Here is a 26027-nt window from a genome sequence, read left to right as displayed (position 1 = left end):
GGGCAGGGCCCAATTCCTGTAAATCTCTGCCCCTTCTTCAAAATGGTGGAAATAATCCTCCCACTCGTTAGCCTATGAAACTACCCAGCCCGTAAAAACTAACTCTGCCATGTTTCAGGGCCTCTTGCCTTCTGAGACGGCCCACACTCTGTGTGGAATCTGTTTCTCCCATGGCCACTCTCATTTTCTAAGACAACCCCATGACCTAGCACCAGCTCTTACCTTTAGAGATGGACTACATTTTGTCTATGAAATGCATATACTCTCTAAGTAAATCTACTTCTTACCTATCGTGTCTCTCACTGAATTCTTTTCACGATGAGACATAAATAACCTGAACTTCATGAAGTCTTGATATTTGGTATGTTGAAGTCTTGATATTTGGTATGTGAGTATGTGATCTCAATTAGAAGACAGTGGGTTCAAGTCCCAGTCTAGGTTCTGGCTGGATCTGAGTCCTGGCCACACAACCAAGTCCCAATTTGAGTTGCACAGTTTCATAGATATTTCTCAAAATTCATCAAGCAAAACTTTTTGGGGACACCCAAACAGCTTACTTGTGTGAGTTGTAACTATCAATAATAACTGTACTACAAATGGAAACTGCAAGGTTTTATATGTGTGTGTGTGTTTAGCTTAAACAACAGACCTCATAGTCTGGAGGCTGTGAAGTCCAAGATTAAGATGCTAGCAGATTTGAAGAATCTAATGAGTTTGATCCCTGATTCAGGAAGATTCTACATTCCACAGAGTAACTAAGCCTGTGTGCCGCAACTATGGAAGCCCACTCACCCTAAAGTCTGTGCTCTGCAACAAGAAGCCACTGCAATGAGAAGCCAGCCCACACAGCAGCTAAGACCTGGAGCAGCCAAAATAAACAAACAAAACAAAAGGATGCTAGCAGATCTGTTTGCTTGTAGGGCTCACTTCCTGAGTTATAACCAGCAGTCACCTTCTCACCGTGAGCTCATGGGAGAGAGCAAGAGAAGGGAAAGAAGGAGGGGGCTGGCAGTGGAAGTGGAGAGCCGCAAGTACTCTCTGCTCTCACCCTCTTCTTATAAGGACACCCTCGGGACTTCATCTAAATCTAATTACCTCAGACGCTTTAATAACGTGTTATGTACTGATTCATTTGAAGATAGCAATGATAAACACATTACATGTTAGTATCATTTTAGTATTACTATAAAATTAAATCTGATTTGACAACCCCCTAAGAACTGTCCTCAAGTAAAGTGTGAATACGTTCCAGAATATGAAGCAGAACAAAACTGGGAAAGTGATGTTTGTTTGCTGTGGCTTATAAATACCATATTATGAATCTGAAAAGCTATGAACTGGTTAAAATTTTAGCAAAGTTTGCCCAATCTTGATGGGCCAGTTTCCCTGGCTTACTGTTTATTGCTTTCACCTACCTTATTAAAGTTTATTCTTTTCTCCTGTGTAATGTGCCCAGATAGCAAATATTTTATATCATAATAAAATAACTTCCTTTACTTTATGTTGACTTATTATGTCCTTAATTATTTGAGAAAACAAACAAAATGAGGTTCCTCATGGAAAACCTGAGGTTATTCAAAACTGTGTTACCTTTTATTTAGTTTATTTGGCATTTTACTATTGATGAGTTTCATGGAAAAACCTGTCAAATCAGAAAAGATGCTCAGCCTTCCCTAGTTTAAATTTATACAGCTAAAATGCTATGAATATAAATATTCCAGAAACTGTATAATTATGGGAAGTTTCTAGAGATTTGTCAATGCCCTTTTATCCTATAACCTGGAGTCGGAAATGGCAACCCTCTCAGTATTCTTGCCTGGAAAACCCCATGGACAGAGAAGCTTGGTGGGTTACAGTCCATGGGGTCACAAAGAGTCAGACACAACTGAGTGACTGAGCATGCATTTATCCCATAATGTATTCCTGTTTATGAGTCCTCATAGTGTTTTGCTAGATTTTAGGAAATAATAGTTTAGTTTTTGCAGTCTTAATTTCAGTTATCACATAAAATGCTTACTTGCTAAAAGCCTTACTTTTAAAATCTAAATCTAGCTTCTTCTAGGCCAATGGAATTTTATAAATGTATACCAATAACTGTCTACCATTTATTATAGTCTTACTAAATCTTTTTACTTGATATCTGTAGCTTAGTCCTGGCATGTTCTCTGTCAAAAGATTATTACATATTATATATCAATAATTTTTCCTCTGTAAAAGCTATGTTCATTCATTATTTTATAAATCAGATGTAATATCCACTGTCTTCTTTGAAAAAACTACCCCCGGAGACATTTTGCTAAATTTTTTTTGAGTTGATTTTATGATTCTTATTTTGTATGCTACAGAAACAACTTAATTCCCTTGTTAGTTGGATTGTTCTTGTTATAAACTCTCATCACACCATTCACATTTTAAAACCTGTCAACGCAGGATACAGCATGCTTGGGGCTGGTACATGGGGATGACCCAGAGAGATGTTATGGGGAGGGAGGTGGGAGGGGGGTTCATGTTTGGGAACACATGTAAGAATTAAAGATTTTAAAATTAAAAAATAAATAAATAAAATAAAATAAAAAATAAATTAAAAAATAAAAAACTGTCAATAATAAACTGACCACAGCTCTCATTGACCAAGAGATTTTTTTTTCTAAGTGATGCTAGAGTTCAAGGCTTTACAATCAACTACAAGCCAAAGTCTGTGTTTTCAACAAATAATTGTTTCAGAGTTCCTTGGAAAAAGACTGTAGTAGGTATTTCAAACTATCGACACTTCAAAGAAGAGACTCTTTGGGTACAGGTTTCTGATGCCATCACTTGTGGAAAATTTTCAGACCACTGCAGTGGACTGAGTCAGAATTTCTGTAACTCAAGAAGCAGACTACTAATCTAAGATCTAGTGAAATGAAAATTAATTACACTAAGGCTGAATGAACTAATGAGGGATGACCGCAGTTTGTTTGGAATATTGTCTTAAGGTATATTTTCTGGGTATATAAGGAAGCCTACTCTTTCTTCTTAATCTATCTAAATTCTTAATAATTTGCTTTTGTAAAAGGAAACATTTCTGAATTGTATCTGATTCTCACTGATTCCAATGAGATTTGAGAAAGTCTTACTAAATTTACTTACTGAATTCCCTTAAAACATACTTGTAAAAAATGGTTATGCAACTAAGAGTTTATCTAAAATGTCATATTTGAGAATGATACTTATTTAATCAGGTAAAACAGGCCACTTTTAAAGGACTATGGTTGAATTTTTGGACTCAATACATAAAAAATGCTATCAGGAAAACGGGCCTGGTTTTACAGGGTCCAGCAGGTCATTTCCTGGCAGGCCCAAGACCCTTAAGACATTTTTAAGGACCTTGAAAAAAAGAATCCACCCAAATTCATAGGTATTACAGATGAAATCTGGTGAAGAATTTCTTGAGTTTGGCTCTCTAGCCTCGAAATACAAATAACAGCAGCTTTAAAAAGTTCAATCTGAGATTCTTTATAAAATTCCCAGCAAAGCAAATTTAAGAAGGCCAAACATGAAATTAACCTTATTGCTATCCCTGTGTAAAAAACTAGGCCATATTTAATGAGAACAACCTTGTTTTATGATCAGGAATAGTATATGAGACTGATTTAATCAAGAGTGAGAGAAAGACAGTGAGAAAACTTGGTGTAAGTAAAGAAAAAAAAGCAGTAATAATCTTCAGATTGAAAACTATGCATTGTTTAGAGATTAAATTATTTGATTCTAGCCTTTTATTGCCTTTGTGCCATTTTACAACTCTCTAAATTACAGATAACTGACAGCAATACAAAATAGTTCCTTTCTATAGAAATGCAAATCAGCTCTGCATAGTATAGGTTCAACTGACTTCCCTTCTCCCCACAGAAGTATCCAGGTTTGTAACCACTTATAAATTTATTTCAATATTTCTTTACTACATACAAATTTGTCCTTTTTTCACTTCTCTTCTGAAGTGGCCATTGCATGTGCCTGGTACTCATTATTAATAATAATAATATTAAATTAAATACTAATAAAATATTTAACACCTTAAGAAAACAATAGTTTCACACTTTTTTGTAATTTGTTATTATGAAACTATATTTCTCAAGATAGAAGGATAGAACATATCTTATTTTACAGTTTATTCAGTTCAGTCGCTCAGTCGTGTGCGACTCTTTGCAACCCCATGAATCGCAGCACGCCAGGCCTCCCTGTCCATCACCAACTTCCGGAGTTCACTCAAACTCATGTCCATCGAGTTGGTGATGCCATCCAGCCACCTCATCCTCTGTCGTCCCCTTCTCCTCCTGCCCCCAATCCCTCCCAGCATCACAATAGCTTTACTTAAAACTCTTTTACATTTCTATCTCCATTTATATTCTTGTCCTAGGTCACATAAATGTGATCTTGACCTAATGGAGCTTACCATCTGCTACGATCTGAATTGTGTCCCCCACCCAAAATTCCTATTTTGAAGCTCTAATTCCCCAATGACTGACTGTATTTGGAGATAGGATCTTCAGGAGGTAATTACAGTTAAATGAGTTCATAAGAGTGGGGGGGCCCTAATCCAATAGGCCTGGAGACCTTATAAGAAGAGGAGGAGCTCGATCCTTGATCTTTCCCTTTCTCTACACTCCCCACCCTTATACACATACACACATAGAGGAAAGGTCATATGAGTATACAGTGAGAACAGTAAGAAAATGGCCTTTTATCTGCCAGCCAGGAAGACAGTTCTCTTTAGAAACCAACCAGGCCGGCACTGTGATCCTCCTGGACATCTAGCCTCGAGAACTATGAGAAAATAAATTTCTGTTGTTTAAGCCCTCAGCCTATGGTATTTTGTTATGGCAACCCAACCAGACTAATAGACAATCCATTGAGAGATGAAAGACAAATAATTCTTCATCTACAATTTCTATGAGAACTATGAAGGAAAAGTAGAGGGTTTGATCAAAGTACATCATGGAAAACCCAACTTGGCCTAGGGACAGCAAGGTATAGATGAGATCAGAAAAGCCTTTCATAAGGAAGTGAGATGTAAGCTGAGACTAAGTAGGAGGTATAGATGAAGAAAAGATCATTCCAGGTACAGAGAACACACTGTGCAAAATATAGAGACAAAAATAGGAACCAGATTGTACAGACAGTTTCAAGGGCCATGTCGAGAGTTTCAGATGTGATCCTAAGACTATTACTCTTAAGAGTAATACAAATACACACTAAATGAATTTAAATAAACATCAAATAATCAAATCTGTACTTTAAAAACCTTCTTCTGGCTATTTTATGAGGGGTGCGTGTACTGGAGGGTAAACAATGCTAGACAAAGACTAGTTAGAAGCTATAGGAGTAGCAGAGCCAATAGATTACAACAGCTTGGACTATATAGGCACACAAGCGCTTGTAGAAATGAGAAGGAATTGGCGCTATTTAGAGGTACAGTACAATATAAAGGAGCTGGAATGAGGCAGAGAAGGGTAACAAGGATAATGAAGTTTTCGATCTTGAGGAAGTAGTACCGTTTAGTAAGCTAGAAAATAAGAGAGGAGTAGGTTTCTGAGAAAGACAATGATCTCGGTTTTATAAATGCTAATGCTGAGCTGACTTTGAGATATTCAAATACATTATAGTAGTTGCAAGGTCAAGAGATATAAATGTGCAAATGATCAGAATAATAACTACTTTCAACGTAAGAGTAACATACAGGTTCTCACAACTTTTCCATTTTCAGGTCTTGTGTCTATACACTTATGGCTCACTGACAAACCATGTTCATTTTTTAACAACAAAATAGCTCCTGCTGGGAAATCAGTAGTACCTATTGTGCCATTCCTTCCAATCTCTGTCAATCCCTACCTTCCCGCCCTGGGAGGTAGAGAACCTATGTAAGACCATTTTCTCTATAAGCCCAAATTTTAAAAATAGACTATTAAATATAACACAAAGCTATCACTCTGGCCTTCAAAGTTATTACAGGTATCAAAATTTCCTGACTTGCAAAGTCCACAGAGAAACTAAAGCCTTACATCAGGTACTATTGACACACACAAAGGATTTACAATGTGTAGCAGGTGGTACCTCTTTTTAGCACATTCTCCTGAAGCATTCATCTAGACAAATACCATCAAGTTGCATCAGAGTGGGAAAGTACATGATACTGTTTCACATGTCAGTTTCACAGAGCTAAAGTTTGATACATCCAATCCTTGAGCCCCAGGAAGTCTTCCCTGCCCACTGACTACCATTGCAGACACCTGGCATTTACTCTTGATAGCTTATGGTGAACGATTTCGGATTCGGGATCTGCGAAGAAGAAGATTTAGCTTCGGGACCAGGGACAGGCTTGATCACTCAAGAGCCTTTGTGTATCAGAGTTTTATTAAAGCATAAAAAGGGACAAAGAAAGCTTCTGACAAAGACATCAGAAGGGGGATAGAGAGTGCGCCCCCCTCACTAGTCTTAGCAAGAGAGCTATATACTTTTTCAATTGGTTATTACAGTAAATCAAAAGAATGTCTCAAGGTTGTAAAGGTCTTACCAGACCCACTCCCACAATACACATTTTTAAGATAACAGGATTAGAACTAACAATAGAAAAGGAAAGATATACCCATTTGAATGCAGAGTTCCAAAGAATAGCAAGGTTCTTCCTTTTCTCCTTTGCCTCTCACTTCTCTTCTTTTCTCAGCTATTTGTAAGGCCTTCTCAGACAACCATTTTGCCTTTTTGCATTTCTTTTTCTTGGGGATGGTCCCTACTTGATGGTCACTTTTCTTGATCACTGCTTCCTGGACAATGTCTCAAACCTCTTTCCATAGTTCTTCAGGCACTCGGTCTGTCAGATCTAATCTCTTGAATCTATTTGTCACTTTCAAAAGTTACAAAGAACAACAAGGATTAAAAACAAATCTTCCTCAGTGTCAATACAAAGAAATAGAGAAAAAGAACAGAATGGGAAAGACTAGAGATCTCTTCAAGAAAATTAGAGATAGCAAAGGAACATTTCATACAAAGGTAGGCACAATAAAGGACAGAAATGGTATGGACCTAACAGAAGCAGAAGATATTAAGAAGTTGCAAGAATACACAGAAGAACTAACCAAAAGAGATCTCCATGATCCAGATAACCACGATGGTGTGATCACTCTCCTAGAGCTAGATATCCTGAAATGCAAAGTGAAGTGGGCCTTAGGAAGCGTCACTATGAACAAAGCTAGCGGAGGTGATGGAGTTCCAGGTGAGTTATTTCAAATCCTAAAAGATGATGCTATGAAAGTGCTGCACTCAATATGCCAGCAAATTTGGAAAACACAGCAGTGGCCACAGGACTGGAAAAGGTCAGTTTTCATTCCAGTCCCAAAGAAAAGCAATGCCAAAGAATGTTCAAATCACCACACAATTGCACTCATCTCACACGCTAGCAAAGTAACGCTCAAAATTCTCCAAGCAAGACTTCAATAGTACATGAACGTTGAACTTCCAGATGTTCAAGCTGGATTTAGAAAAGGCAGAGGAACCAGAGATCAAATTGCCAAAATCTTTCAGATCATAGAAAAAGCAAGAGAATTCCAGAAAAACATCTACTTCTGCTTTATTGATTATGCCAAAGCCTTTGACTGTATAGAGCACAACAAACTGTGGGAAATTCTTAAAGAGATAGGAATACCAGACCACCTTACCTGTCTCCTGAGAAACCTGCATGCAGGTCAAGAAGTAACAGTTAGAACCAGACATGGAACAACACACTGGTTCCAAATTGGGAATATTGTTACCCTGCTTATTTAACTTGTATGCAGAGTACATGATGAGGAACGCTGGGCTGGATGAAGCACAAGCAGGAATCAAGATTGCTGAAAGAAATATCAACAACTTCAGATATGCAGATGACACCACCCTTATGGCAGAAAGCGAAGAACTAAAGAGCCTCTTGATGAGAGTCAAAGAGGAGAGTGAAAAACTGGCTTAAAGCTCATCATTCAGAAAACTAAGATCATGGCATCTGGTTCCTTCACTTCATGGAAAATAGATGGGGAAACAGTGGAAACAGTGAGAGACTTTATATTTGGGGGCTCCAAAATCACTGCAGATGGTGACTGTAGCCATGAAATTAAGAAAAGCTATGACAAACCTAGAAGACATTACTTTGCCAACAAAGGTCCATCTAGTCAAGGCTATGGTTTTTCTAGTAGTCATGTATGGATGTGAGAGGTGGACTATCAAGAAAGCTGAGAGCTGAAGAACTGATCCTTTTGAACTGTGGTGTTGGAGAAGACTCTTGAGAGTCCCTTGGATTGCAAGGAGATCCAACCAGTCCATCCTAAAGGAAATCAGTCCTGAATATTCATTGGAAGGACTGATGCTGAAGCTTAAACTCCAATACTTTGGCCACCTGATGAGAAGAACTGACTCACTGGAAAAGACCCTGATGCTAGGAAAGATAGAAGGCAGGAGGAGAAGGGGATGACAGAGGATGAGATGGTTGGATGGCATCACCAACTTGATGCACATGAGTTTGAGCAAGCTCTGGGAGTTGGTGATGGACAGGGAAGCCTGGTGTTTAGCAGTCCATGGGGTCCCAAAGAGTCGGACACGACTGAGCGACTGAATTGAACTGAATTGAACAGACTTTAAGGGAAAACATATCCTTGAGTAAGATGAGTTGTTTTGTTGCGCAATCATCAGCTCTGAGCTTAAAGAAAAAACATTTGTCCTTTTCTCCTCCTTGAGAACTTCAGAACCCTATCTCTTCCTCAAGAACCCCAGACCTTTCTCCTCCTCGGGGACCACAGACTTCTTATCAACCTACCTAAGAATTGACTCTCCCACTTTCATCCAATATCTGATGTCCTAGTCCACTGATCAAATGAGTAAGTCAACACTGCAAAGGTAACTATCCTCAAGGACTCAAGTTTAATAAAGGCTAGCAAGAGCAACACACACACTATGACAGGTGCTGTAGCTACCTTTTCACTCCTAAGTGATAAGTTTGTTCTTATCTCTACTGACTGCTCACAGCCTCAAAGAAATAAAAACATTTTAAGAAATATAAGGACAATTACCTTGAGTTGTAATATGTATAAGAAAAGCTTAACTTTCTGGGTAACTACTGACACTGAGCTCCTAAGAATAGGGCCTAGATATTGGTGCTGATTCACAAACCAAAAAAAAAAAAAAAATCCTATTTGATAGGAACTGCTAAGAGGGGGTTCTGCCACAGACCCAGGCAAGGGAAGTCATTCAGAGCTGTTTCCACTGAGAAAAAAGCAAAACACAATATTCCTACGGCTTGGGTAAATAAATATAAATAGCTTTAGAACTTCATTTTCTTTCAATCATTTTCCCACAGATATGTACACTATCAACAAAGCTATCAGCTCCTCTAGGTCTGATACTCTAGACTAGATTTTTTCAATGCAATAATAAAAAAAAAACATAATACCCCAATGGGTTTAAATGTGAAATAGTTTTCTAAAAATGAAAACAATTTTACTTCAGGAAGCCACATCTAAAATAAATGATATAAGCCAGGCCAAAAGAACTTTCATAACCAACTTGTCCGAAGAAAGCCTGTATCATTGCAGGCCTGGATGTTCTCATTCCCCATCTTGGGATTTAGCTGCTTTCTTCCTATTGTGATCAAAACCAACCATGAATCGCCTGTGACTTTGCTAAGGCACCCTATTGCTCATTGAACTTGGTTTAGGATCTTACTAATTAGTTTTTCTGAAGAATTTGCTGTTTTTAACAGGTAATTATAGCCTGCTAATAATAAAAACAGTAATAAACAGCTACCACTTTTTCAAAGTATACTAATTAAACAGGCACTGCAGTAAACACTTCAACAATAACAAACAGTTGAGTGCTAAATTGAAGGTTCTATGCCATACATTTTATATGCATAATCTTTTACAAATAAAATGAGGTATTTGAGGCCGCTGGGGACAAACTGTCAACACCCTGTCTAAGGCTAATACTTCCACATGTACTTAGATGGCCTCCATTATTGCTTAATTAAGAATATTCCAGCAGTTGTTCTCTCCACTCCTGCATGAACATCTCCTTAATTACTGGATAATTTCAATGTATGGATAATTTCAAACAAGATATATCTCCTATTTATACTTTGAAAAGAGAGAAAAATACTCAACTCCATTACCTTTCCAGTTCAGCTCAGTTCAGTTCAGTTCAGTCACTCAGTCGTGTCCGACTCTTTGCGACGCCATGAATCGCAGCACGCCAGGCCTCCCTGTCCATCACCAACTCCCGGAGTTCACTCAGACTCACGTCCATCGAGACTGTGATGCCATCCAGCCACCTCATCCTCTGCTGTCCCCTTTTCCACTGCCCCCAATCCCTCCCAGCATCAGAGTCTTTTCCAATGAGTCAACTCTTCACATGAGGTGGCCAAAGTACTGGAGTTTTAGCTTTAGCATCATTCCTTCCAAAGAACATCCATGACTGATCGCCTTCAGAATGGACTGGTTGGATCTCCTTGCAGTCCAAGGGACTCTCAAGAGTCTCCTCCAACACCACACTTCAAAAGCATCAATTCTTCAGCACTCAGCTTTCTTCACAGTCCAACTCTCACATCCATACATGACCACTGGAAAAACCATAGCCTTGACTAGACGGACCTTTGTTGGCAAAGTAATGTCTCTGCTTTTCAATATGCTATCTTGGTCATAACTTTTCTTCCAAGCAGTAAATGTCTTTTAATTTCATGGCTGCAGTCACCATCTGCAGTGATTTTGGAGCCCCAAAAAATAAAGTCTGATACTGTTTCCACTGTTTCCCCATCTATTTCCCATGAAGTGATGGGACCGGATGCCATGATCTTCATTTTCTGAATGTTGAGCTTTAGCCGACTTTTTCACTCTCCTCTTTCACTTTCATCAAGAGGCTTTTTAGTTCCTCTTCGCTTTCTGCCATAAGGGTGGTGTCATCTGCATATCTGAGGTTATTGATATTTCTCCTAGCAATCTTGATTCCAGCTTGTGCTTCTTCCAGCCCAGCGTTTCTCATGATGTACTCTGCATATAAGTTAAATGAGCAGGGTGACAATATACAGCCTTGACGTACTCCTTTCCCTATTTGGAACCAGTCTGTTGTTCCATGTCCAGTTCTAACTGTTGCTTCCTGACCTGCATATAGGTTTCTCAAGAGGCAGGTCAGGTGCTCTGGTATGCCCATCTCTTTCAGAATTTTCCACAGTTTATTGTGATCCACACAGTCAAAAGCTTCAGCATAGTCAATAAAGCAGAAGTAGATGTTTTTCTGGTACTCTCTTGCTTTTTCCATGATCCATCGGATGTTGGCAATTTGATCTCTGGTTCCTCTGCCTTTTCTAAAACCAGCTTGAACATCAGGGAGTTCACGGTTCACATGTTGCTGAAGCCTGGCTTGGAGAATTTTGAGCATTACTTTACTAGCATGTGAGATGAGTGCAATTGTGCAGTAGTTTCAGCATTCTTTGGCATTGCCTTACTTTGGGATTGGAATGAAAACTGACCTTTTCCAGTCCTGTGGCCACTGCTGAGTTTTCCAAATTTGCTGACATACTGAGTGCAGCACTTTCACAGCATCATCAACAGGAATTCCATCACCTCCACTAGCTTTGTTTGTAGTGATGCTTTCTAAGGCCCACTTGACTTCATATTCCAAGATGTCTGGCTCTCGGTGAGTGATCATACCATCGTGATTATCTTGGTCGTGAAGATCTTTTTTGTACAGTTCTTCCGTGTATTCTTGCCACCTCTTCTTAATATCTTCTGCTTCTGTTAGGTCCAGACCATTTCTCTCCTTTATCGAGCCCATCTTTGCATGAAATGTTCCCTTGGTATCTCTAATTTTCTTGAAGAGATCTCTAATCTTTCCCATTCTATTGTTTTCCTCTATTTCTTTACATTGATCGCTGAAGGCTTTCTTATCTCTCCTTGTTATTCTTTGGAACTCTGCATTCAGAAGCTTATATCTTTCCTTTTCTCCTTTGCTTTTCACTTCTCTTCTTTTCACAGCTATTTGTAAGGCCTCCCCAGACAGCCATTTTGCTTTTTTGCATTTCTTTTCCATGGGGATGGTCTTGATCCCTGTCTCCTGTACAATGTCACGAACCTCAGTCCACAGTTCATCAGGCACTCTATCAGATCTAGTCCCTTAAATCTATTTCTCACTTCCACTGTATAATCATAAGGGATTTGATTTAGGTCATCTCCTAATTTCTAAAATCGTCTTTTCAGCAAATCACTTTGAAATAATAGTATGGACTACCTCCTCCCCCAAAATATCAGAAAAGAAATAAGAATAATTAAATGAAACTCTGTATATGCTTCACTTACCTTTAACAACTGTTAACATTGATTTTTTTCCCTCCATTCCCTTTTCCTCTCATGCCCTCCCTCTCTTGCTCTAACACATAAAGACACACACTTTTTGTTAATTAACTGAATCATTTGAAAGTCAGCTATAAACATCATAATAATTCCCCTCTCAAATACTTCCACAATTAATGACCTTGCTATAAGAACAAGGAACAACCACAAAATTGTCACACTCACAAAGTTTAATATTTGCACCCTTTCATCGAAAGCAAAGTCCGCATTCAAATTTCCTTAATTGTCCCAATAATATCCTTCAGCTATTTTTAAAAGTCCAGGATCCAACCAAAAATCAATCAAGAACTACATTTATTCACCAGGCCTCTTTTCTCCAACAAACTAGAACACATCCTTAGTGTTTGTGGTCTTTTACAACTTCAACATTTTTGAAGAGTTCAGGCCAGCAGTTTTACAGATTATCACCTCAATTTGAGCTTTTCTGATTGCTTCCTCATACATTAGATTGAAATTAGACACTTTTTTAAAATACAAATAGTACAGAGGTAATACTGTCTCCTATTCTGTCTTGAATCCATTCAAATCAAGCTTTGGACCCATCTCTGATTAATGTCACTTGCCAAGGTCACCAATTGGGTCTTCCCTATTACTAAACTCAAAAATCAATTCTTAGTTGTCATTTTACATAGCCTCGACACTTTCTTCTGGCTTTGGAAACAACACTCTCTCTTGGTTTTATTGCAACCTCACTTGGATGTCCTTTCTCAGGCTTCTTGACTGACATATTCTCCTTGTCTCCTAATAAGTAAATGCTGAACAGGCCCAGGGCTCAGTCCTTAGATCTCTTTTTTGACTAGATTCACTAACTCAACAGGTCAGTGCTTTTCAAACTAGCTGTGATGAAGGACCAAGTGAAATTTCCATCATTTATAAATCATTGCAAAACACAACAAATACAAAATAACAGAAAAATGATCAAATGCTTGAAGGTCACAACAATGTCAAATTGTTTACTGTACTAAAGCAGTTGATTGATCATCACCTGTCAGTTGACTACACTTAAGTAGCATTTCAGTAGTTTATCTCTTTCAATCCCATAACTTAAATCATCATCTATTAATATATGCTGTCAATCCCTAACTGTATAATTCCAGATCAGATCTCATCCTGATCCCCAGGATTCACATATGCAATCTCTTTATCAACACTCTTTCTTGAATGTCAAGCAAGCACCAAAGTTGTGATTCCTCCAAAAACCGCCAACCTGCCCATCCCAACAGCAACAATAACAACAACAACAAATCCCTGCTCCACTCACAATATTCTCGATCTTGTAAAGTAAATGGCAACCATATGCATCTACCTACTCAGCCTTAAAACCTCACCATCAACCTCAATCTCTCTTTTTCTTATACCAAAATTAACTATCAGCAAATATTGACAGTTCTCCTTTTATACATCCAGAATCCATTCACTTCTCACCATCTAAGCTGCTACCACCCTGGCTAAGTAGTCATCATCTTGACTGAATTTTGTAATGGTATCCTCACTTACTTTCCAGCTTTCGCTCCTGCTCTCCCCATAGTCTGAGCAACCAGTGACCTTGTTAAAACCTAAGACAACTACTCAATAACGGTGCTGGGACAACAGCTATGGACATTCAAAGGAATCAAATCGGACTCTTACCAATGCCACATATAAAAAGTAAGCTACCCTTACTTTCCTGATTTCTCTATTGAAGATGGTAAGTCACCCTCTGCCGCCTACTGCACACTTGTACAAAGACATGCCCAGCTCTTTGCAGAAGAGGTACCATGGAGCTACCATTATCTGGGAAGATGACTAAGCACAGAGTTCAGATGAACCAGTCATTTCATTTACAAGTGAAGCATTTCAAGCTAGAAATGATAGTTCCTGTTAAAACCATATATAACTTGTTAGTGGCAAAGTGTAGGTTAGTATCCATGTTTCTAAGATTCCTTCCAGAGTAAAATTCTTTCTACTCCTCTAATACTAATGATTTTTTTAAATTAAATTATTGTTCTGGTTAACTCTAAGTTCCCAAAATAGAGAAATGTATCTAATTGAAGCTTATACCCTCAGAACTTAGAACAGTGCCCAACAAACAGCAGGTATTAGTATGAATTTATTGAATGAACCACTGTTTAAATGTGAGTCAGTGTATTAAAAAGTATTTCTGGATAATTTCCATGGCGATCCAGTGGTTAGGACTCAGTACTTTCATTGTCAGAGCCTGAGTTCAATCCCCGGTCAAGGAACTAAGATCCTACAAAACACTCAGCGTGGCAATATTTAAAGGTAGTTAGAATAGGCCTCACTTTAGATACCACTAAAATAACCAAGAAATGTTTCTAAAGCTAAATTGATCTAAAATTTCCTCCAGTTTCAAACAAAAATCACTTGCACAGGATATCCTTCCTTCTCTGCAGACTATTCATTAGAAGTATACATTCCTGAAAGAAGTGACCAACCTCAGGCCTTTCATTTCACCTAACCTGAAGCAAAGGCAAAGCTCAGAGAACTTCCCAAAAGAGGAACCTAAAGAATAAAAAAATGCCAGAAATAGTAGGAAAGTCACCAAGTACAAATATTTGCTGAATGTGATGCTGAAAAGTTACCCTCTTTCAATTATATATACCCACTCAGTGCATCATTAAGTGCATCCATTAAGAGTCCTGGCAGCGCTCTTGCCCAGTTTTTAGAAGACTCAGGACATCTGAGAACCTAGAACTGAGATTCACTGCTAGAAATAAAGACAGAAAGGTGACTCTTAAATAATAAAATATATCCAAATTTAATCTAATATATTTATAAGAATTCTGAAAGTAACATACACCTAAACTAAAACTAAAAAATGAAGCACTATCACACATATTGCCTTTCTAATAACTATTAAAAAAGAAGAAAAACAGGTATCAAAATGTTCATTCTATAGATAAAGCAACTGAGAAGATGAAGCGATTCCTCTACAGTACAAAGTTAATTAAGTGACATAGCCAAGACTGACCCCTAGGAGTTTTCTGACTCATAACTCAAGTCTCTTTATATCAAATAACAGTGAGCTTTCATAAAGCAGCCAAAAGGACTTTATAAGAATCTCAGAGGACAATTTAATCATTAGAGCATTTTTACAAAGCAAAATCCCAGAAAGACAGTAACAGAAAAACCATGGGTTTCACACATTTTTAAACATATACGATGTATAAAGTATACTTAATAAATATATATGAATACCGTTGTGTCCTCCTCCATAATTATGCCTCGTGTATTTCTGTAAGGAAAAATTTCAAAGCCATTGTTTTAACATAGCCCTATTTCCTTACTGTTACTCAAATTTGGTTTCTTAGCAAAATTATGGTAGGTGTGGGTGCAGGGGCAAAAAAATATAGGCTCTTGGGCCCCAACATGGAGATTTTAATTTAAATAAGTTCAGAATCAGCATTCTAACTGCTTTTTATCATTCAAATGTTTGTTTTTAATCTGCATAATAAGCATTCTAAATGATCCTGATTAGCCAAATTTGCAGTACTACCCCCAAAAGAATTCCTGAGGGAAAAAGCAGGCCAACAAAATATTAGAAATTAAAATCCTGGGACAAAGATCATTAATGAATTTCCCTGGGCCCTGAAGCCAGAATGGAACAAACAGATAAACAATAGTCCCATTCCAACCGTGATCCCAAACTTAGCTTTTGTTTGCCTCAACTTGTTGACCTCTCCCCAGTACCATTTATGGGACAGATGCAGATGTTAAGAGCTTCAATTTTAACATTCGCAAAAAGCATGACTACTAAACTCAGTAACAGAACACAAGCATAAGGCTGTGATGGGTATTTAAGTGGCGGCTTTCGCTCAAATGTTAGACAAAAATTGACATAGAGGAGAGGATTTGGGGTAGGAAGTGATGAGGGAGAGTGGAAGAGCTGACAAACACAGTGAGAGAAGTTGGCTGGCCCACTGGTTTCACTGGCCCAGAAAAGAGTCCACAGAAAAACGGACTCATGAATACTCTGAGTGATACTGAAAACAGTCCCCAGGAGGGATTCCTGAGCAGGAGATCATAATCGCAATCATAATCATCATCTACTTACAAGCTGCCTCTTCTTGGAAGGCTCAGCTCCTTCTGAAAAACAAATCACAAACACAGGTTAGAGAGAAAGAAGAACCCATCTCAGTCCTAAAGTCTGTGCTCTATGTCCTAGATTTCTAGCATCATTTTAATAATGGCAAAAACTCACTAGCTCTGAAAAATAACATTTTCCTTTGTCTCTTAAATTTAAGTGAAATAATAAAATTTAAGCAGTCTGGCTAACTATCATCTCATTCTTCCTTACTGAAGATGTTTCACAGAACACCTGCAGCAATTTCACCACTAGATGGAACCAACAGGCCACTGTAGATTCCAGGTACTCCCTGGGCCAGCCACCAACTGCTGATAAATTGTGAAGGATTCGTATCATTAGTTATGGGTATGAAAGGAATGAAATGGAATATTTTCTTTAATTATAAAATATTTTAAACAAATAAATTATAGAAAATAATACAATAGAGATGACGATACACACCGCTGGCATGAGAAATAACCCCTACAATAGAAGTTGGGCCCCTGTGACATGCTTTCCAAATTTACCAAGTCCCACCTCCCACTAGTCTCTACTTAACAACTATCTTAACTTTTTGTTTATCTTTTCCATGTATGTCTTTATTTTTTATTATATATATCCTTAAATAATTACTAGCATTGTTTTATATATTTTTAAATTATATACTTATAACACTGCATATATTCATCAGCTGACATCAATCTACACTATAATTAGGAGACCCACCCATGTGAATATATTTCACTTTAGTTCATATAGCTATAGTACAGTGGTCCAATCTATAAATTTTTATAATATTTATTTATTGATTATCCAGTAAATGGAAACTTAATTTTCTTTCCATGTTTTTCTTCTCCAACAAGACAATGCTCCTATAAACATACTATACATGTTTTGTCATCCACATGTATAAAAAGTTTCTTGGTAGCATACACTTAGATGTGGCATGAACTGAGTCAGAAATTGCTCCCAAAATGATGATACCAATTTACCTTCCCCTCCAATCCAAATGTTCAAGCTGGATTTAGAAAAGGCAGAGGAACCAGAGATCAAATTGCCAACATCTGACAAATCATCAAAAAAGCAAGAGAGTTCCAGAAAAACATCCTTTGCTTTATTGACTATGCCAAAGCCTTGGACTGTTTGGATCACAACAATCTGTGGAAAATTCTTAAAGAGATGGGAATACCAGACCACCTTACCTGCCTCCTGAGATATCTGTATGCAGATCAAGAAGCAACAGTTAGAACTGGACATGCAACAACAGACTGGTTCCAAATTGGGAAAGAAGTATGTCAAAGCTGTATATTGTCACCCTGCTTATTTAACTTCTATGCAGAATACATCATGAAGAACGCTGGACTGGATGAAGCACAAGCTGGAATCAAGGTTGCCGGGACAAATATATCAATAACCTCAGATATGCAGATGACACCACCCTTACGGCAGAAAGCAAAGAACTAAAGAGCCTCTGGATGAAAGTGAAAGAGGAAAGTGAAAAAGTTGGCTTAAAACTCAACATTCAGAAAACTAAGATCATGGCATCTGGTCCCATCACTTCATGGCAAATAGATGGGGAAACACTGGAAATAGTGACAGACTTATTTTGGGGGGCTCCAAAATCACTGCAAATGGTAACTGCAGCCATGAAATTAAAAGATGCTTGCTCCTTGGAAGAAAAGCTATGACCAACCTAGACAGCATATTAAAAAGCAGAGACATTACTTTACCAACAAAGGTCCATCTAGTCAAAGCTATGGTTTTTCCAGTAGTCACGTATGGATGTGAGAGTTGGACTATAAAGAAAACTGAGCACCGAAGAAATGATGCTTTTGAACTGTGGTGTTGGAGAAAACTCTTGAGAGTCCCTTGGACTGCAAGGAGATCCAACCAGTCCATCCTAAAGGAAATCAGTCCTGAATATTCATTGGAAGGACTGATGCTGAAGCTGAAACTCCAATACTTTTGGCCACCTGATGCAAAGAACTGACTCACTGGAAAAGACCCTGATGCTGGGAAAGATAGAAGGCAGGAGGAGAAGGGGATGACAGAGGATGAGATGGTTGGATGGCATCACCAACGCGATGGACATGAGTTTAAGTAGGCTCCGGAAGTTGATGGACAGGGAAGCGTGGCGTGCTGCAGTCCACGGGGTCACAGAGTCAGCCACGGCTGAGCGACTGAACTGAACTGAACTGAACCAACACTTTCTAAGAGTTCTCCTTTCCAAACCTATCTCCCAAACTCCCGACACTTGAGTAAATTAAAGCGTGATGCTGGGTTATAGGATTGGTGTATGTTTAGTTTATAAGAAACTACTAGATCTTTTTCTAAAGTGATTGTATTAATACTATGTTTTACTTGTATTAACAATGTATGGGAGTTTCTATTGCTTCACATTCTAGCTAATATAGATTACCCTCACTAATAACATAAGAATTGCTCTACAGTCATGCCACTTACATGATATCAGTATTTTAAATTTTAACCATTCTTGTGAGTATGTATTGGTATCTCACTGTGGGTTTAATTGACATTTTTCTGAGCATGTCACATACTTATTAGTCATCAGTATATATTCTTATATAAAATATTTTGCTGCCTTTATAAGTTAACTGTTTATCTTTTTACTATTGAGTAGAAGAGGTCCTCACATATTCTAGATATAAGTCCTTTGTTAGATACTTTGATAAATATTTTCTCCCAGCCTATGGCTGGCCTACTGGAGTTATCAATTGGTGTCTTTTTTTTCCCTTGGCGGGTGGGGAGCATGCGGTTTGCAGGATCTTAATTTCCTGACCAGGGATTGAACTAATGCCCTCTGCAGTGGAGACAGTGTCCTAACCAATGGACCATCAGGAAATTCCTTTATGTGGTACCTTTATGAGCAAAAGTTTTTAATTTTGATGAAGGTCAGCTTGCCAGTTTTCTTTTTTAATAGTTAGTGCTCTTAGTATCTTGTCTAAGAAGATTTTGTCCGTGCCAAGGACACAAAAAATATTTTCCTACATTTTATTTCCAAATGCTTTATGGTTTTAGCCTTTATGCTTAGGTTCATTATCCGTTTTGAACTGATGTGGGGGTAATATTTGATTATCCCCAAATTAGTATTACCCGAAATACTAACCAAATTAGTATTTCGGGTAATACTAATCTTACATTTCTAGGTTAAACCAAACTTTGTCAAATATGCCATAAGATTATCTTTGCTAATATTTTATTAATGATTTTTACACCTATGTTCATAAGGGATAATGGCCTCCAGTTTTCTTTTACTATAATGCCTTTGTCAGATTTTGGTATCACAATTACGCCAATCTCCTAAAACCAACTGCGAAGTGTTCCTGCCTCTCCTCTATTTTCTGAACGAGTTTGTCTAAGACTGGTATTATTTCACTAATAATACATCCAGTGTCTGGAGGCTTTTATTTAGGACTTTTTGCTTCTACATTAATAAATAAAACTGGGCTATGTACTTTTTCTTCTCAAGCTGTCTTGTTGGTTTTGGCATCATGGTTATACTATCCTCATAAAATGTCCTAGGAGAGTGTCCTCCTTCTATTTTCTGAAACAATATATGTAAAATTGGGAATATCATTCTTTGAATCTACATGACAGCTCTGGCTTTTTGAATAGTTTAAATAGGTGACACGGGGTGGGTTTATTAATATATTTGGGGGCAGTAACAATAAACAAGCTTCCCTGGTGGCTCAGTGGTAAAGAATCTGCCTGCAATGCAGAAGACACCAGAGATGCAGGTTTGAACCCTGGGTCAGAAAGATCACCTGGAGAAGGAAATGGCAACCCACTCCAGTATTCTTGCCTGGGAAATCCCATGGACAGAGGAGCCTCGTGGGATTCAGTCCATGGGGTCACCAAGATTCGGACATGACTGAGCTACTATAGAATAACAAACAAACAATAAACAAAAATTCTATGAAATGCCTATATGCCCCTCTCTGAATCACTTTTAGATAAGGAAATGAATCTATGGAAATCCATCCCTTCTCCAATCCTCACTAACCCTTGCACCTACACAAAAGCCTACATTTTCAAGATGGATGCCCAGGGCTCCAGATCAGTACTTCCAGTGCCAAGCTGTCCATAAAGACAGGCCTAAGGCAAAGTGAAACAAGGTAAGGTCTCCAATCAGATAAAAGCAGTCCAAGGAACAATGATTTCCCTAACCTCCCTTTCCCAGGGAATATTCACAGCAGGCTGAGGAGGAAAGCTGCCTAATCAGGAAATTTGGCTAAGGCAAGAAAAGCACCCATTTAGGCAAATAACCATAAATTCTCTGACTCATCATTTACTCTTAGAAAGCACGAGGTAATAACTGACAATACATTACAACCTCCAGTGAAGCCTATTCCATTCAGCCTTCTCGAACCTACCAGTAGTTATCTCTGGACTCTATCCTTCATGATTGTTTGATTATCACATTCTGAACACATTCCAGTCTATCCCACCTTGATATAAGAAAAAAATTTCCCTGAATCACTGTACACCTCTCTTTAACAACTTAGCCTTATAAATGTTTTTTCCTCCTTCAGTCACATTTCTTGAATGAATTGTCTACATTCACTGTCTCCAACCTATTGCCTCCTATTTTCTTCAACACAATGCAGATATCCCAAGACCCTAGCACCCCATTTTTCCCTCACCCTCCTTACCACCCCATTTAAGCCATTCTTGCCAGGTTACCAACGTCTTCATGCAAAACCTTCACCACATTTTTAGTGTACTTTTCTTTTCTGTACTTGACTATTCAGCAGCATCTGACGGTATTTTTCATTCTTCTGTCTTAAATGACTTTTCTATCCATGAAACTACATTCCCCTGTTTTACCTCTTATCATTTGCAGCTTCTTTCTTCATCATTTTCCTCCTCTGTCCATGGAATTCTCCAAGCAAGAATACTGGCGTGGGTAGCCATTCTCTTCTCCAGGGGATGTTCTGGACCCAGGGGTTGAACTCGGGTCTACCTCCATTACAGGCAGATTCCTTACCTACTCAGGCAGATGAGTCACCAAGAAAGCTCCCCACCCCCTTTTTTTTCACTCTTCACTTCCTTTCCAGACTTGACTGCTCAGTAGCATCTAACAGTATCAGTCATTCTTCTGTCTTGAATGATTTTTATATCCATTAAACTACATTCCCCTGTTTTGCCTCTTATCATTTGCAGCCTCTTTCTTCAATATTTAAGATGCTTAAATGTTGATGGTCTTTAAAGCTCTCCCTGGAAACACTCCTCTCTACACATATCTTACAGATTTGTATTTTTATCCCAGATCTCTCTCCAACTATATAGTTGTATATAGTTTTACAGTTATAGCTTAACTTATCTTTCTATTCAGTCTTGCCCTTTTCCTGTTTTTCATTTCAGTGACGGTACCATCAAACCCAGAGGTATTCCTGCTTCTTCACTTTCTCTGACCCTACACATCCAATTATTCATTGAGCCTTGCCAATTCTACCTCCAAAATACCTATCTTTAGTCTGTCAGTTTCACTTTACTTCCACAGCTATGTGCACTAGTCCAAGTCAGCATCATCCTGTAACACCCTCCCAAATGACTTCACTTTAGTTCTGTCCCCTTGATTCCTAATGCCCTATTAATGCAAATATCATGTAATAAGTATCTATTTTGTAAGTGATAGTGTATGAATTTAACAAAACAAATAGTGCAGTCAGAAAGATCTTTTTTAAATGCAGAAATGACTAGGTGATTTCTCTTCTTGAAACCCTTCAATGGATAAAGTCTAAAGTCCTTTAGTTTAAAGTCTAAAGTGCCTAGAGGGCACTACCTAGCTGCTATTGTCTTCCTTTCTATCATCATTTGCCCAATTCTCAGGCTTGTTGGAGTTTTGATCTGTTAAACATGCCGTACTCGCTCTCACACACACCTGTAGGGCTTCACAGCTATAGTTCTCTCTGATTGTTCCTTTGGTCTTTTTATACCTTCTCGGATCTTAGCTTAAACCTCATTTCTTCTGAGACGATTTCCCTACACACAGTTTCCTTAGCCTGCTGCTGCTGCTAAGTTTCTTCAGTCGTGTCTGACTCTGTGTGACCCCATAGACGGCAGCCCACCAGACTCCCCCCTCTCCGGGATTCTCCAGGCAAGAACACTGGAGTGGGTTGCCATTTTCTTCTCAAAAGCATGAAAGTGAAAAGTGAAAGTGAAGTCACTCAGTCGTCCGACTCTTAGTGACCCCATGGACTGCAGCCTACCAGGCTCCTCCATTTGTCGGATTTTCCAGGCAAGATTACTAGAGTGGGTTGCCATTGCCTTCTCTGTTCCTCAGCCTGCTGCTGCTATTGCTAAGTCGCTTCAGTTGTGTCTGACTCTGTGCAACCCCATAGTTAGCAGCCCACCAGGCTCCCCCGTCCCTGGGATTCTCCAGGCAAGAACACTGGAGTGGGTTGCCATTTTCTCCTCCAATGCATGAAAGTGAAAAGTGGAAGTGAAGTCGCTCAGTCGTGTCCGACTCGTAGCGACTCCATGGACTGCAGCCCACCAGGCTCCTCCATCCATGGGATTTTCCAGGCAAGAGTACTGGAGTGGGGTGCCAGTTCCTTAGCCTACCTCTATTTAATTCCAACTCTTTACTGCAATTAGTTGCTTGTCTGTTTTCTCAGACTGATTGTTGGCTGGAGAAGGAGAGATCAGTCCTGCTCACATTTATATTGCTAGTACCCAGCACAAACCTGGTTTAGTAGGTACCAAATGAACATTTGATGAATAATCAATAAATGAGTAATGTAAGTGAATGCTACTTACTATTTTATTATCACTATCATCATTATAAGGCTCACATAGGGTCTTGCTCATTGGAGTTATATTGATGGAAACTGTCAAATGCAATTATGTCAGCAAAAGAGGCTTTACTGGAGAAAGGATATGCTCTGCTATCACTTATTTACTGACTGTCTTCAGGATGGTAGCTATTCCACTAACTGATTTTTATTGTTTTTTTCTTTTAAGTTTTCAGGACGGGAAAGAGTAGAAGCCATTACCTATCAAGGAAATCCACTTTTATACCATTTATTAAGTGGCCTTAAAAGACCATTATTCCAAAATACAAGGTCTTTCCTCTGGCAACAACCATTCTGCTGGGATGCACAAAAACTTTCCTTTCCTGTATAGCAAATGTACCATTACTACTGCTCTGGGCATAATGGTGTTTTAGCTCCACTTATTCACACTTGAGTGTGGGTGTATCCTGAGGTCAAGAACTAAGGGGGAAATGAGTGTATATGGAGATATGGTATGCCTATCAAACTCTAAATATTTCACTCCTCTTTTTTTTGATTAAATTCAGATGTCCTCATCCTGAGAACAGGTTCCAATGACAGAATATTTACATTATGCAATAATATTAAGAAACATGGAAAAGAGCACAAAATTTGAATTTATGAAAATTAGGTTCATATTCTCAATAACATGTAACTTGTGCCTGGAATTTTACCTCCTTCTAAGGACTAGATGAGCTTCCCTAGTGGCTCAATGGTAAAGCAGGAGATGTGGATTTGATCCCTGGGTTGCAAAGATCCCATGGAGAAGGAAATGGTAACCCACTCCAGTATTTTTGCCTGGGAAATCTAAAGGACAGAGGAGCTTGAAGGGCTACAGTCCAAGGGGTTACAAAAGAGCTGGACACAACTTAGCAACTAAAAAACAACAAGGGCTAGATTTCATGCTTATAAAGGTCAAATAAAACAAGGTATACAAAAGTATTTTATTCTATAAATTTTGACACAGATGATATGTGTTGTTCTCATATGAATGTGAAGAATAGTAAAAATAGTTTAATGATCCTAACAAGATATTGCTGCATTGTATGAAGAACTCAGGGCTGAGTCAAAAAAATATTTTAACACAGTTCTACTACTTACTCTGCTCATAAATCCTGGTCAGTCATTAAACCTTTCTAAATCTAATTTTTCTTATCTGCACACCTGAGATAAAAACATCTATTTTGCCTATCTCATAAAAGTTATTCCAAGGCTAAAGAAGAAAATACATTTAAAAGCTTAAGGTTTTTTCATATAAAAAGATGCTCTATATCATATGTTATCAGGGAAATGCAAATCAAAATAATATTGAGATAGTGAATTTTCAAACTACTGAACAATTGTGCTTATTTTGCATGCTAGTAAAGTTTATGCTCAAAATCCATCAAGCTAGGCTTCAGCAGTATGTGAACCGAGAACTTTCACAAGTACAAGGTTTAGAAAACATAGAACAAATTGCCAACATACTTTGGATCATAGAGAAAGCAAGGGAATTCCAGAAAAGCATCTACTTTTGCTTCACTGACAACGCAAAAGCCTTTGACTGTGTGGATCACAACAAATTGGAAAATTCTTTAAAAAAAAACAGGATGGGAATACCAAACTACCTTACCTGTCTCCTGAGAACCCTGTATGCATCAAGAAGCAACAATTAGAACCTCACATGGAACAAGTGACTGGTTCAAAATTGTGAAAGGAGTACAACAAGGGTATATACTGTCACCCTATTTATTTAACTTCTATGCAGAATACATTGTCTGTAAATGCCAGGCTGGATGAATCACAAGCTGGAATCAAGACTGCCGGGAGAAATATTAACCTCCAATATGCAGATACCACCACCTTAATGGCAGAAAATGAAGAGGAACTAAAATGCCTCTTGACAAGGGTGAACAAGGAGAGTAAAAAGGCTGGCTTAAAGTTAACATTGAAAAAACTAAGATCATGGCATCCAGTCCTATCACTTCCTGGCAAACAGATGGGGAAACAATGGAAACAGTTACCCATTTCCCCTGCTTGGGCTCTAAAATCACTGCAGACGGTGACTGCAGTCTAAAAGACACTTGCTACTTGGAAGAAAAGCTATGAAAAACCTACACAAACCTAGCGTGTTAAAAAGCAAAGATATCACTTTGTCAACAAAGGCCCATATAGTCAAAGCTATGGTTTTTCCAGTAGTCATGTACAGTTGTGGGAGCTGGACCATAGAGAAGGCAGAAGGCTCAAGAATTGATGGTTTTGAACTGTGGTACTGGAGAAGACTCTTGAGAGTCCCTTGGACAGCAAGGAGATCAAACAAGTCAATCTTAAAGGAAATCAACTCTGAATACTCAATGGAAGGACTGATGCTGAAGCTGAAACTCCAATATTCTGGCCACCTGATACAAAGAGCCAACTCACTGGAAAAGACCCTGATGCTAGGAAGGATTGAAAGCAGAAGAAGACAGCAACAGTTAGATGACAAAATCAATCCAATGGACACGAACTTGAGCAAATTCTGGGAGATGGTGAGGGGCAGGGAAGCCTGGCGTGCTGCAGTCCACGGGGTCACATTGAGTCAGACACAACTTGACGAATGAACAATAACATGGCTTTTCTGTTTGTCATGTAGAGATATGAGAGATGACCATAAAGAAGGCTGAGTGCCAAAGAATTGATGTTTTCGAACTGTGGTGCTAGAGAAGACTTGTGAGAGTCCTGTGAACTACAAGGAGATCAAACCAGTCAATCCTAAAGGATATCAACCTTGAATATCCATTGGAA

At 38.5% G+C, this 26027-nt stretch overlaps 1 protein-coding gene across 3 annotated transcripts in view; it reads right to left on the bottom strand.

Annotated features, from left to right (window-relative positions):
• MAST2 (microtubule associated serine/threonine kinase 2) overlaps positions 1-26027 on the bottom strand; it is a 198977-nt gene that overhangs the window by 99006 nt on the left and 73944 nt on the right. For all 3 annotated transcript variants that reach the window (XM_018043679.1, XM_018043683.1, XM_018043687.1), the window contains exon 4: positions 16456-16487. In XM_018043679.1, the coding sequence (XP_017899168.1) occupies positions 16456-16487 (32 nt within the window). The remainder of the gene's footprint in view (positions 1-16455; positions 16488-26027) is intronic.

The sequence above is a fragment of the Capra hircus genome, chromosome 3, assembly GCF_001704415.2.
Source record: "Capra hircus breed San Clemente chromosome 3, ASM170441v1, whole genome shotgun sequence".
Taxonomy (NCBI): Eukaryota; Metazoa; Chordata; class Mammalia; order Artiodactyla; family Bovidae; genus Capra; species Capra hircus.
The sequence above is the reverse complement of the archived record's forward strand: the minus strand, read 5'-3'. Positions and strand labels throughout refer to the sequence as shown.